This window comes from Solea senegalensis, linkage group LG1 (genome assembly GCF_019176455.1).
Source record: "Solea senegalensis isolate Sse05_10M linkage group LG1, IFAPA_SoseM_1, whole genome shotgun sequence".
In the NCBI taxonomy this organism is placed as follows: Eukaryota; Metazoa; Chordata; class Actinopteri; order Pleuronectiformes; family Soleidae; genus Solea; species Solea senegalensis.
Window position 1 is genome coordinate 8,579,100 of NC_058021.1, and position 12,645 is coordinate 8,591,744.

General features: G+C 39.5%; 1 protein-coding gene across 1 annotated transcript; it reads left to right on the forward strand.

The window, feature by feature from the left end:
• The first annotated feature begins 743 nt into the window (after positions 1–743).
• Positions 744–10,128, forward strand: gk5 (glycerol kinase 5). The gene is made up of 16 exons (XM_044038165.1): positions 744–1,485; positions 1,581–1,674; positions 2,097–2,172; positions 2,524–2,617; positions 2,755–2,886; positions 3,186–3,261; positions 3,503–3,564; positions 3,650–3,723; positions 3,920–3,980; positions 4,609–4,735; positions 4,816–4,920; positions 6,410–6,504; positions 7,250–7,353; positions 7,570–7,629; positions 7,924–8,057; positions 9,889–10,128. Exons 1-16 carry the CDS (start codon positions 1,357–1,359, stop codon positions 10,056–10,058), a joined length of 1,593 nt encoding a protein of 530 aa, XP_043894100.1. The 5' UTR covers positions 744–1,356; the 3' UTR covers positions 10,059–10,128.
• Positions 10,129–12,645: the final 2,517 nt, after the last annotated feature.

The window sequence follows — 12,645 nt, forward strand, 5'->3', positions numbered from 1 at the left end:
TTAAGGCAATGTAAAGACATAAACAACAACAACAACAACAACAACAACATAGTCATGTCATGTCAAATTAACCCCAACCCTGCAACTCTTGGCAGGAGAGATGCCACAACATATCAATATAAAACAACTATTGACAAATGGGCCCATTTGCACAGGAGTCATTTGCACAGGTCACATTATTAGTTTCCTCTGTTTCAGTTTGCACACATGTTCACTGTCACACTGCCCTCGCTGATATGATCTGAACAGAGCCACCGTTAAAGTGATACTAACTTACGTACTTTCAAACTATGTTCAAGTTGACACTTGTTTATCTGTAGTTAACACCTGCTTTACAAAGGCTTTTATGGTAAAAAAAAAAAGCCACTAAAAGCAACTGTACAAAAAGAGAGTTCTGACTAAGAATGAAAAAGTTGTGTTCAGCACATTGATATCTTCTAGTGTACTAGACATCAGACATTTGTACTGTACAGTTTTTGAGAATTTTTAAGTTAAAAATCCCATATCCGCACTTTTCAATTGAAACGTTCTCAACTTTGAGATGTAATAAAAGTAAAACGTTTATAAATTCTGACCAGGACAGACTAGGTTGTGTTTAGGAAACATATATCTAAGAGTATATATAACTACTACTTAAAAGTCCCGTAATGGCACTACTTTAATCCAGTGTCCAAGGCATGTCCCCACTCAAGCACAGTAGGTGGCGGTAAAGCGCCGTAAAGCAGGTTGCAACCCGACGTAAAACAATAACGAAGAAGAACGTCTCATCGGAATTACACTATCCATGGGCGGAATCCACGACAAAGACTTTAAAAAAAGCGAAATAGTAGTGAGCGATTTTGAAAGACAGAAAGCAAGGATGACTAGTTCCGGGCTTTACTTTTATTTTCTGTTTGTTAGCCAAGTAGCCGTTAGCTAAACGTAAATTCGACCACCACTTCCGCTTTGTTTTTCAGATTTAAACCTCGAAGACTTGATAATAATAGATTTTATTTGTATTGCACTTTAAATTTGAACAACAAACCTCAAATGCAGATTTCAAACACTAGATTCAGATTCAAAACATGGATTTAGCAGTGTTTCGAATGTTGTCACTTTGAAACCACACGGAGGCCCGCTGTGTTTTACAGTCACTCAACTCTGGTACTGTGGGGCAGAAGAAACTTAAGTTCAGCTCGGGCTTGGTGTTGACAGGTGGATGTGGAGGTGGAACTGGTCCGAAGGTCAAGTTACAGCCTCACCAACACGTCAGATGAGCAGATAAGGTTCCGCCGGGCTTTAAACGGGACAGACATGAGCTGACAATGACAGAAGTGCACCTGCGGATCTGAGGGTTAGACTGGGACGCACTTGTTTATGATGGGGAGTCAGAGGAACGGTTTCAAGAAGGAGCGCTTCATTTTGTCAGTGGACGTCGGTACAACATCTGTCCGATGTCATGTCTATGACAAGGAGACACAGATCCGAGGATCTTGCACCAGAGAGGTCTTCTCCCTCTTTTTACCCTGTTTTCTCCAGTGCTGACACCAAACAAACAAACACACATGCATCATCGCCCTGTTTGTGTATCTTCTCCATAGGTGAAGCCCTTGTATCCAGAGGTGGGGCACGTGGAGATGGACCCTCGTGAACTGTGGAATGAGTTTGTGACTGTGGTTAAAGGAGCTGTGCAAGGTACAACTGCATATATGCACAAACATGTAATGTAATGTAATGTAAAAATAGTTTCCAGGTTGGTCTCCTTTCCTTTTACTTTATAACAAATAAACCAGGCAGATATCATGTATGCTGTGTTTTATGTTGCTTTTTATGTTTATTTATGTGTGATACACCTGTTACAAAATGCAAGGATATTAAAGACAATGCTGTAAAGTGCTTGTTCAAGCTAGTATGCTGTTACTTATTACTAGTGTTACTTACTTACGCTGTTACTTACTGCTGTGTTTTCTGTCAATGTTAAATGTCGTTTCTTGAGAATGTGTGCACATCATTTGTGGCGCTGGCAAAGAACCAATCCACATTTTGTGTCCATTGGTTTCCCTTCAAGTGAGTTTCTTTTTTGTAAACCTGTGCATTCTGTGTGTGTTTGTGTGTAGATGCAGGAGTGTACATGCATCAGATAAAGGCCCTTGGCATTTCCACACAACGAGGCACCTTCACAACATGGGACAAGTAAAATAAACAATAATAATCTCATAAGACATACATAAACATTTGCTAATGAGACTATGTTTTAAGCCACTTTTGTCTGTTCTGGAGCAGCATAATGAAAAATGAAAGGACACATTTTTATAGGGATGGACCAAGAAAGAAATTATTTGATTTTGTTGGTCATCCAATCTTTCATAAACAATTGTTAACTAAGGGAATGTATAAACACTGGGAAATTAAGTGATGAGTGCTTTCTTTAGTTAGTCTATACTTTAAAAGATGTATAGTTAAACATGTTTTAACCTTTGTTTAGTTCTCTTTCATCACATTTATTATTTATGATCAATTTATTTCCTCTCTTTCTTCTAATAGGAAAACTGGTGTTCCCTTTCATAACTTCATCACCTGGCAGGACCAGAGAGCTGCAGACCTGGTGAAGTCTTGGAACAGATCCTGCACTATGAATGTGAGTCTTTGACTCAATTGTGAATCTCTTACATAGTAAAATAATAAATAATACTTCTTGAGAAGTGGACTTAAAAACAGCCTTGAATATGCAGTACTGTCCCTGAAGGCTCTCTGTTGTTCTTCCTACAACCAAAGGCAATCCGCGGTGTAGCGAAGGTGCTGTACTTCCTGTCCAGACAGAAGAGGTTGCTCGCAGCAAGTCTTATTGTTTTCTCTACTCAGCATGTTAGTTTTCGCCTTGTCTGGGCCCTGACGCACTACAAACAGGTGAGTGACCATATAGCAGCTGTGATTTACACTGACTTCAGCAAGCACATGAAGTGACACCAGAATTCAGAAAGAGCGTTCACCAAAAAGCTAAAGCCACAATAAAGATGTCTTGTCCGATATCAGAAGACTTGAATGGACAGCTGGCACAATTAAAAGTGGAATAAATCCTACGTATGATGTATAAAAAAAAAACAAATGTCCTTTTCATGAAACTGAAACCAAATGAAACCGGTACAACCGATACTTTAGACTGTGCTTTCACCCCTCAGTCTCATCGTGTTTCTCTATTCTTCCAGGTTCTTCAAGCAGTAGCTGAAGACAACTGCTGCTTTGGAACAATAGACACCTGGCTCCTGTTCAAACTTACAAAAGGTGAGCTCACGTGAGAGTCATTTCTCTATGGGCATTTCTCTCTTTTGAAAACTGTACAGTTTGATCTGTCCAGTGGATTACATTTGATAAGGTATTTACAGAATTTGAAGAATGTTCTTAGCTTTTCCAATCCTATTTAGCAAACTATTGTGAGAAACATTGCTGAAAGAAATGTATATTTTATATATAATGTGTTGTTTTTAATGCATAGTTTTTTTCATAGTCAACTTGTCTGTTTTAGGTCACGTCCATGCCACAGATTATTCTAACGCCAGTTCAACAGGAATATTTGACTCCTATCAGGTCTGTTGTTTGTCATGTTTTCTTTCTGTGTTTAGTACGTGTGTGTTTTTTGGTCATTCCTCTGTAATGTGGCTTCTGTTTACAGATGTGTTGGAGTGGTGTTCTCTGCTCTCTTTTGTCTCTGCCTCTCTCTATCTTCCCCAGAGTAGAAAATACGGGGTGAGTCTGCCAACAATTTCCTTCCAATTCCAAATGACTATGCATAGATTATTTAATATCAAAACCATCCTATCATCTTCACACTTTAATAAGGTAAAGGTACAGCATCACAGCGTAGATTAAATCGTAACAGAAGGTAGACGGTGAGTGTGAGATAATGCATTGTCTCTGCTCTCTCTCCTTCATGATGCACCAGTCATGACTTTGGTTCCACAGACCCATCTATCTTCGGAATATCCATTCCTATCATGTCAGTGGTGAGTTGTTGTCTTAAGATGTCTGATGCAAGTTGATTGTTGAAGCGTGGTTTATGTGATGAAAAGAGAAAGTTCGTGTAGCTTTATAGTTGGTGTGCGCGTCCTAAGCTTATCTGTGCAGCTGGGAAAGATGACCTTGATTCCCGTTGCATAGCATTGCTTAGACTGCAGGTGTATGAAGATAATTGGGCATGCACTAGGTATGAGTAGTGTACAAGTGTGTGCGTGTATGTCAAAACCAGCAGTATAAGTAAGAGCAAGTGTTATTTTCTATGACAGTTGTCAAGGACTTGGCACCACACGTGTTATCTTCTGCCAGCTTGTCACCACAATTATGTTGTAAATATATTTATTCACTGCAGGTATTTAGTTAATCAAGCATGCATTCAAGTGTCTTGTTTAATTCAAACTGAATATTGAAGATGTTAATGTGATAAAAGAAGAAATAAGTTTCAGAGTTCAGTGTTTCAGAGATACATAGCCATCTTAAACTTTTACTTTCCTTTCCTTAATTGAAAAATTCTAATACCTGTATTTCATATTTGAAATTGTATGAGTTTCTGACATTTTCTGTGTTAAGACCATGAAGGATTTTCCGTATTTCATTTCCTCTATCCCTCTGTTGCAGATGGCGGACCAGCAGGCAGCCATGTTCGGAGAGTGCTGTTTTGATGTTGGCGATGTGAAGATCACCATGGGAACAGGCACCTTCATGGACATCAACACTGGGAGCAAACCACATACATCTATAGCGGGTAAAGCACATACATTAGAATGATAGCGTTCACATTTTCTTGATACAGTCACTTTACCAGCTGGTGTTTCTTCCCTGTAGGTCTGTATCCTGTAGTGGGGTGGAAGATCGGCCCAGACGTGGTGTACCTTGCAGAGGGCAATTCCGCGGACACAGGCACTGCTATCAAATGGGCGCAGAGTCTGGGTGAGCTGTGTACACAATGAGCTGGCAGTGTTGTTGGATTATACAACCTTTTGGAGTGAGGAGTTCTATCTCCTGTAGATCATTTCTACAGGAGATAGAACTAGATTTATCCATACTGCACATAGTCAGGTCACGGAAACTGCTGCTGCTGCTTGAGCCATTTACCAGACCTGTATCTGTAGGTGCAAACAGTGTGTGATCCAGATTATCATATCATTTAAATCTTCAAATTATCCTGTGACAAGAGTGTAAGAGTAAATAAAGTGAATAATGAGGTAGGAGGAATAAACTATGCACAAAACAGGAAAGTAAGTAAATATACACCTACCATAGATTTAGAAACAGGTAAAATCACTGTTAAAATACTATTTTAAGTCAGGGCAAGCTGCATCTCAAAGTGAATAACCTGGGTCATGGTTTCCAACTGAGGGCCTTTCTCTGTGGAGTTTGCATGTTCTCTTTGTGTGTGGGTTTTCTCCTCCGGTTTTCCGTCCATAGAGAAACCATGCAGAGGTCACTGTAGTGAGAGTGGTTGTTGACAGTACACATTCTCTGGTTGAGTAATGGAACATAACACAGTAGACGGGGTGGGTCTCACAGACACAAAGTGCTCTTCAGTTCATTAGAGAACATGTTCCCATGATGTAAAAGGGTTTTCTCACACAGTCTGTCTCAGCTTCTGCTGTCCCCAAGCATGTCTGATCGGTTTAAGTGAGAAAGCCCGGACAAATCCGCTGCTCATTATCTGAGCAGCACCGCATGGCAGGCAAAGTTAGCAACGAGCAACCACTGGTGAACATAGTGGAGAGTGAAGCAGCTAAAGAGCCAGATATTTCCCTGAGGGGAGGGTGGGAACCAGAAACTGAAGAGCTAACATTTGTCATTTGGCCAGAAGCAAGAATGAACACTATTCTGTGTCAGCTGTGTTTTTGAACATCAGATTTCCATTATATATCTGAGAATATTATGTTACCTTTGTTTTGTTCCATCTCCCTCAGAGGTCAAAAAAGCTACTCATATACCTTTAAACATATTTATGTTTGAATAAATCATTTCCAAGGATGAGCCAATATGATATTCAGAATTGGTGTTGGTCCAATACTGGTCAAAATTTGCAAACTTAAAATATGATATAAATGCTTCACCAAGCACATGCTGTAATGGGAGACATGTGTCATCAACATCATGTGGAAAAAAGCTAAACAGATTTGCATAATTTTATAAACAAACCATATCGAACCAATATTGGTATTAGTATAATTATCAGACATGAAAAAGTGGTATCGAGTAGTGTTGTAGTACTTGAGATCGGTTTCGGTCTCCACCCCTCAAAGTCTTGGTCTTGTCTTGGTCTCGATACACTGTGGTCTTGGTCTCGACTTGGTCTCAGTTTAGGTGGTCTTGACTACAACACTAGTGTCGAGCCAGCCTTAATAATTAGTTTAAGTTGCATAAGTGAGTCGCTGACGGACTGTGTGCGTTTCCACAGAGCTCTTCACTGACGTCCAGGAGACCAGTGCCATGGCGTACAGCGTCAGTGACGCTGATGGAGTTTGCTTTGTGCCTTCCTTCAGTGGCCTGCAGGTATGTGTGCAGAAGCACAACATCTTAACGTGTGTATCTTTATACAGTATATACAAGTGTACTCTCTTAAAACAAAGTTCATAAATGTGTTGCCATTTGATATCAAATGTTGGTACATCTGCGTCCAGGAGCCAATAATCATGCAGCATGTGGTAACAGTGCACATGATTGACTGTCTCGGAAGTGTGCAGGAAGTTATGAACAGAGCAAGAGGTGAAGAGGCGGGGCTTAAGGGTTTCTGTGTAGTGAGTGTTTAGAGAGGCCAGTCCTGTTTAAAGAATGATGGTATGTCAGAAGATCTGAAGTACATGGAATAAATAAGAGAGTAGAAAGTCACTCTGGGGTTGACCAACAACAACCAAAGAATATTATTTAATTAGTAATGTGTGACGTAATTGTTTTGTTAAATTAATACAATTATTATTGAAAAAAGCTAAGTCCAGATATTAATCAAAAATGTTTAATCCTATAGATAATGTTTAATCTTAAGCCCTATAGATGAATATTGATTATTTCCATTGTGCTTTTTTTGTTTTCCATTGTAACATGTTTGTGTCTCTTTTTTGTTCTCTGCCCTCCATTGTGAACTGGCCTTTGTAAGTGCATGTGTCTTACATGTTAACAGCTTATTTGCACACATACAAATCAGTGTTCTTATAAATGCTTACTGTTTTGAGTTTCACTTAGTGGCAGAAGACATACTTTGTGCACTCCTGACATGTTTGTGCCCTCAATTTATCCAAAGGCTCCAATGAACGATCCCAAAGCGTGTGCTTCACTCATGGGCCTCAAACCTTCCACCACCAAAAGCCATCTGGTGCGTGCCATACTGGAGTCAGTCACCTTCAGGTCAGATGTTTTGAACTGTGTTGGCCTTTTACATACGATTTTCACAACAACTTCAACTAGTTTGTCCATTCAGGCTACTGAACAAACATGGGTAGTGTATTTAATATCTGCCTTCCTAAGCCCTACTAAATGTCACACACTGGACCTTTTATTATATTCATTCTTATCCATGCTAACTGAAGTGTATTCATTTTGCATTATTGCCATGCTTTGCAGAAATAAGCAGCTGTATGAGACGATGCTGAGAGAAACTCGCATTCCCATCACAAAGATCAGGTACACTTCTCCTCGTCCACTGTGCCAGTGTAGTCAATACAAACAGTAACATTGTGATTATAGGTTTGCTGGAGGATCGAGACGTCTTTAACTCACTCCTGAGTCAGCTTACGGAGCAATATGTGATCGTAGGATGTAGACCGAAGACAACTGAAGCAAATTTGATCTAACGGACTGCTTGATCCTGCAGTTCAATTTTTATTGAGCTATCGTTACATGTCTACTTTATATTTCTGTTGATACTGTTGCATTTAATGTCTATCTTTCTCTCTCTCTCTTTATTTTCTCTCTCAGGATGGATGGTGGTGTCTCCTCCAATGACTTTGTCATGCAGCTGACTGCAGACCTACTTGGCAGGAAGGTAGTCAGACCCCAGCATCGTGAGATGTCATGTTTAGGGGCTGCGTTTGTCGCCGGGCTTGGAGTCGGTATGTGGAGACACATACACATTTATATCATTCTATATTGGGTTGGGTATCACTACTAGATTTGATTGGATTTCCAATATGATAAGATATGATTTGGCATAGTTTAATTTCGTTATATTTCATGCCAAATTCACTTGATTATTAGATATATTTTCACAGAACTTTGTGTCATTCTAACCTAATCCATCTTCAAAATATTAATGTTAGCAATAAAATGAGTTTAATTAAAACATGTCTTATTTAATATGACCACACAATGCCTCTCTACAGTGCAGTCTCATCTTCCAACGCTTTATCCTCCACATGAGGGTTGCTGGTGCCAAACCCAGCTGACATAGGATGATAGGCGCAGTTCATCCTGGACAGTTCAGTCCATCACAGTGACACATATGGAGACACTGTCACACTTGCGGTCAATTTAGAGTGTCTAATTTGTCTAATCCCCAAATCTGCATGTTTTTGGACTGTGAGCGCAAACCAGAGAACCCGGAGAAATCCCACACACACACACACACGGGGGGGAACATGCAAACTCCATGCAGAAAGACCCTTGTTTTTACCAGGTCACGAACCTGGTAAATTTGTGTAGCCCTACAGTACAGTGGGTGACAGTTCAAACTCGAACCTTAAAAATAGGTATGAGTTTAAAATATCCACCCTAGAAGCAAATCAGATTGTACTAAGTTGTCCAGCAGAGGGCGCTGTCAGCTTGGGCCACATCCAAGCCCTCTTTGCTCATCAGAAGCAAACAACAGTGATATTATGTTGCTTCATGGTGACAGCGGAAGACACAAACAAAATAAACCGTCGTCTTGAGCAGACAGTCATGACACCAAAGCATCTGAAAAGCAGTGTGTGCAAGTATTTCTCATTCTGCACCATAGACAACAAAAGAAATCTGTGGACTCAGCTGTTCGCTTGTGTGACTGCAATAGTCTTACGTGCAGAGGATAGAGTGAACTGAACCCAGGCCTAAGTCTTTACGCTTTGTTAATCCCAAAATGTTCTTAAAGCCACTGAATACCAATACCATGCTTGGAATTTCATTTATTTTTGAGTCAAATACATCAAAACTGCAGCTTTTTCAAGTTACTAGAGCTTTGTGAAGTTTTAAGTCTGACAAGCATTAAGATACTTCAGTTCTTTACTTTTACGTTGACTCTTTATTGTTCTCTAAAAATATTGGCCATGACATTTTTTTAAAGTCAGAAGCCATATTTTTATTCTTGTTGACAGTGGCAGAGTGGCAAATGAAACACTGATGTTTGTTATGTAACCTGTTTTCTGTTGAATTATTCACATTTATGTAATCAAACAAGGGCTTTTCTGCATGGAGTTTGCATGTTCTTCATTTTGAGGTTAATTGGACACTAAATTGACCATAGGTGTGAATGTGAGAATGAATGGTTGTTCAACTCTGTGTTGGCCCTGCGGTAACTCTGTAATGAATGTAATCACACACTTGTACATACTGTTTCATGACAGGCCAAAAGCAGGTGGAGTTGACAGTAAATGGGAGTCATGTCATTGACCACGAACCAGCTGTGCATCTGATAGAATAGACTCATGGTTATCAATCATCTGTAATTCATTAGAATTATTATATAATCTCATTGCTGTTGGTCAGTGAGAGAGTTCACTGTGATTGGCAGTTGTAGTTTAATTAGAAGACAAAGCAGAGACACAGAAATGACGAAGCAGGGAAATGAATTAAATTGTGAACAAGAGGGCGCTCACCACTCACCTTGGGGCGTTGGGGCTGCATACATGACTCATTTCTACATTTCTGTTCATGTTGTTTTCTTGTTTCTTTTGAACTTTTTAACTGCAGGTTTCTGGAGGAGCCAGGAAGAACTGAAAAAGCTGCAACATGCAGATGATTTGTTCATGCCTCAAATGGCACCCAAGGAGGGTGTTGCCAACCGGAATCGGGAGTACATGCCCGTCCTGCAAAGCTGGGACAGAGCTCTCCGACGTTCCATGAATTGGTATAAGCCTTGACTCGAAACGGAGATTCAGGATTTGAATACATGTGAAAACAACCACAAAAAAAAACACAATCTGTTCAGTAGAATCAGAATCAGAATCAGAAGAGCTTTATTGCCAAGTACGATTTGCACATACAAGGAATTTGTTCTGGTGTCATTGGCGCATAACAAGCATAGTTAAAGGTTTTTTCAGTATAATCCTATTCCAAATGCTAAAAAACTAAAATCGCACGTACTGACATTATATTATGGTATTTACTATAAACAAGGCTGAAGACAGGATTGTGGGGAAACAGTGGTTCAGGTTGGATGTAGGTTGTAGAACCTCCACAGCCCTGGAATGTTGAACACACACTAATGTTTGTACTTGACTTGTTTTGCAGCCTCCTCAGGTGAATCCTCTCTACAGCTCAGGTCACTGGTGCCTCTTTATAGTGTTGTATTCAGATCATATGATGTTTGTTATAGTATTAGTCCACACGAGGGCACTGATGATCGTTACAGCATTTAGGTTAATTAACTAGCTGTAGCAAACACATGGCACTTCACAATGGGGAGCATAGATTATAATCATTCATATACTGTACCGGATTCACGAATGGTTAATGCAGGAGGCACAAAGACAGCAGATCAATAACCCTTTCAATTTCAAAGAAACATGTTTTCATTCCATCATTTATATAATTTTTAATGTATACCTGTTGTATGTATATGTATAATGTGTATATATATACCTTGATTCATCTTTAGAGGAATAGAGTTGCAATGATATGTCTCTCAAACTGAAAAGTAATTATTTTAAATGTTGTTTGACTGCAAATGGAACAAAAACCAACTGTTGTTTTCTCCACCCACTGAGAGGAGGTCTTTTTTAAATGTTTACTGAGTTTTTTGATGAAATACGAAATGTGTCAAGCATTTCTGAAATGTTGGCGCGGTTTAGTACATCTCATCGTACGAAAGCTCTCTCTGCTATGGAGCCTTATCAAGCTGCTCACCTTGATAAAACTACAGTGATTTCTCTGTGGCTGCAGGAACATCTGACATCTGACCGAAAACTGATGCACTTTTTTTTGTTTGTTTTGTTTTCTCCATGTTGTATTGTTATTATTTCACTTATTAGTGTTGCATAGGAATAGCCATGACGATGTCATATGATCATGTTTGGACCTGATGAACAAACTTCTGACTCTAAGGAAGCTGTGAAGGTCACAGTTGTGTAGAAATGTTGTTTGCTTTCCCTTATTGTTTTAATTCTTTGTGTATTTATATATGTATGTGTATGTGTGTGTGTATATATATATATATACACACACATGCGTACACATACATGTGTGTGTATAACAAACTGAAATCACCTTTTCATACTCAAAGCATAACATTCAACCCCTTAAATGGATTACATTTACATTTTAAAAGTACATAATTTGACATCTTAATCAAGAAATAATAATGTGCTTTTCTATTTCGTTCAGATTTTTTTTCCAAAACAGTAAATTTGAACAATTCATGGATAACAATAATTATTGTATTTTAGCATTAAAAAAAATATAATTTCTAAAGGGCTTCTACAATCTGGTGTATTAACCATAACAGAAAACGTGATTTTTGTGGTCTAATGTATAATGGGCCATTTTGACAGGTCAGTGTAGGGAAATCACAGGTGTAAATAATCCGGTCCAGTTCCATTTAGCTTCATCAGTTTCTCTTCATCACGCTGTCCTGATTCACATGAAGTGAACAGAGCCACCGTGAATGTGATCAGTAACACCTGTGCTTTTCCTGCTAAAACATGTCAAAATGGCTGCTGTGCAACTAATCAATGTACTTTATTGTGCACACTCACTCAATGACCTTTATCTCAATACTTTCACATGCAAGGTTTTTGAACTTGTTTAAAGGGCAAACATTATCGCTGCTGCAATTTCACTACTAATTAATATGAACAAACATTAACGTTAATTAGATTGAGGCAAAAAACAAATGAAGGTACTTTGTATGTTGTGTAGCGTCCAGTATTAAAAAAAAAAACGTAACTCATCATCAGCTGCCTGTGGTGATTTGGGTATAGGTCATGATTTCAGTTGGTGTCGCTGACAAGGCGAGGGAACAGATGCTGCCTGAAGGATTTCACCTCCACATGGTATCTGGGGAAGTGCCGTAGTCTGGTGCCTGGGGAATTATCAGAAACACAGGCTGTCAGATGAGTGTAGGGAACGGCTTCCCATTGATGTGAGTGACCTCACTGTGAGGGTTGCTATGGCAGCTCGCGGATGGAGTGACTGAGAACAAATGGGGTGTGTATTTCTGCTCATGGTGCTGGTATGTTGAATTGAGAGCACAGAAAAGGGGGTTTCCCTCAACAATGGGAGGATTGTGCGCTTGTTGTGGGGTTAGATAAGAGGGAGACCACTCACATCCATACAGTATAGCTCTAGTGCATCAGCTTACCCATCCCTCTACCTCCTCTGCTCCTGCTGTCAGTCTCAGCTTTCTCACTCACACATGAGCACTTTTTCTTTTCTTTTTTTTAACGTATGGGCCTGCAGTGGTGGGATGCCTTCACAGCAAAATAAATAAATAAATAAATGAATAGCTTG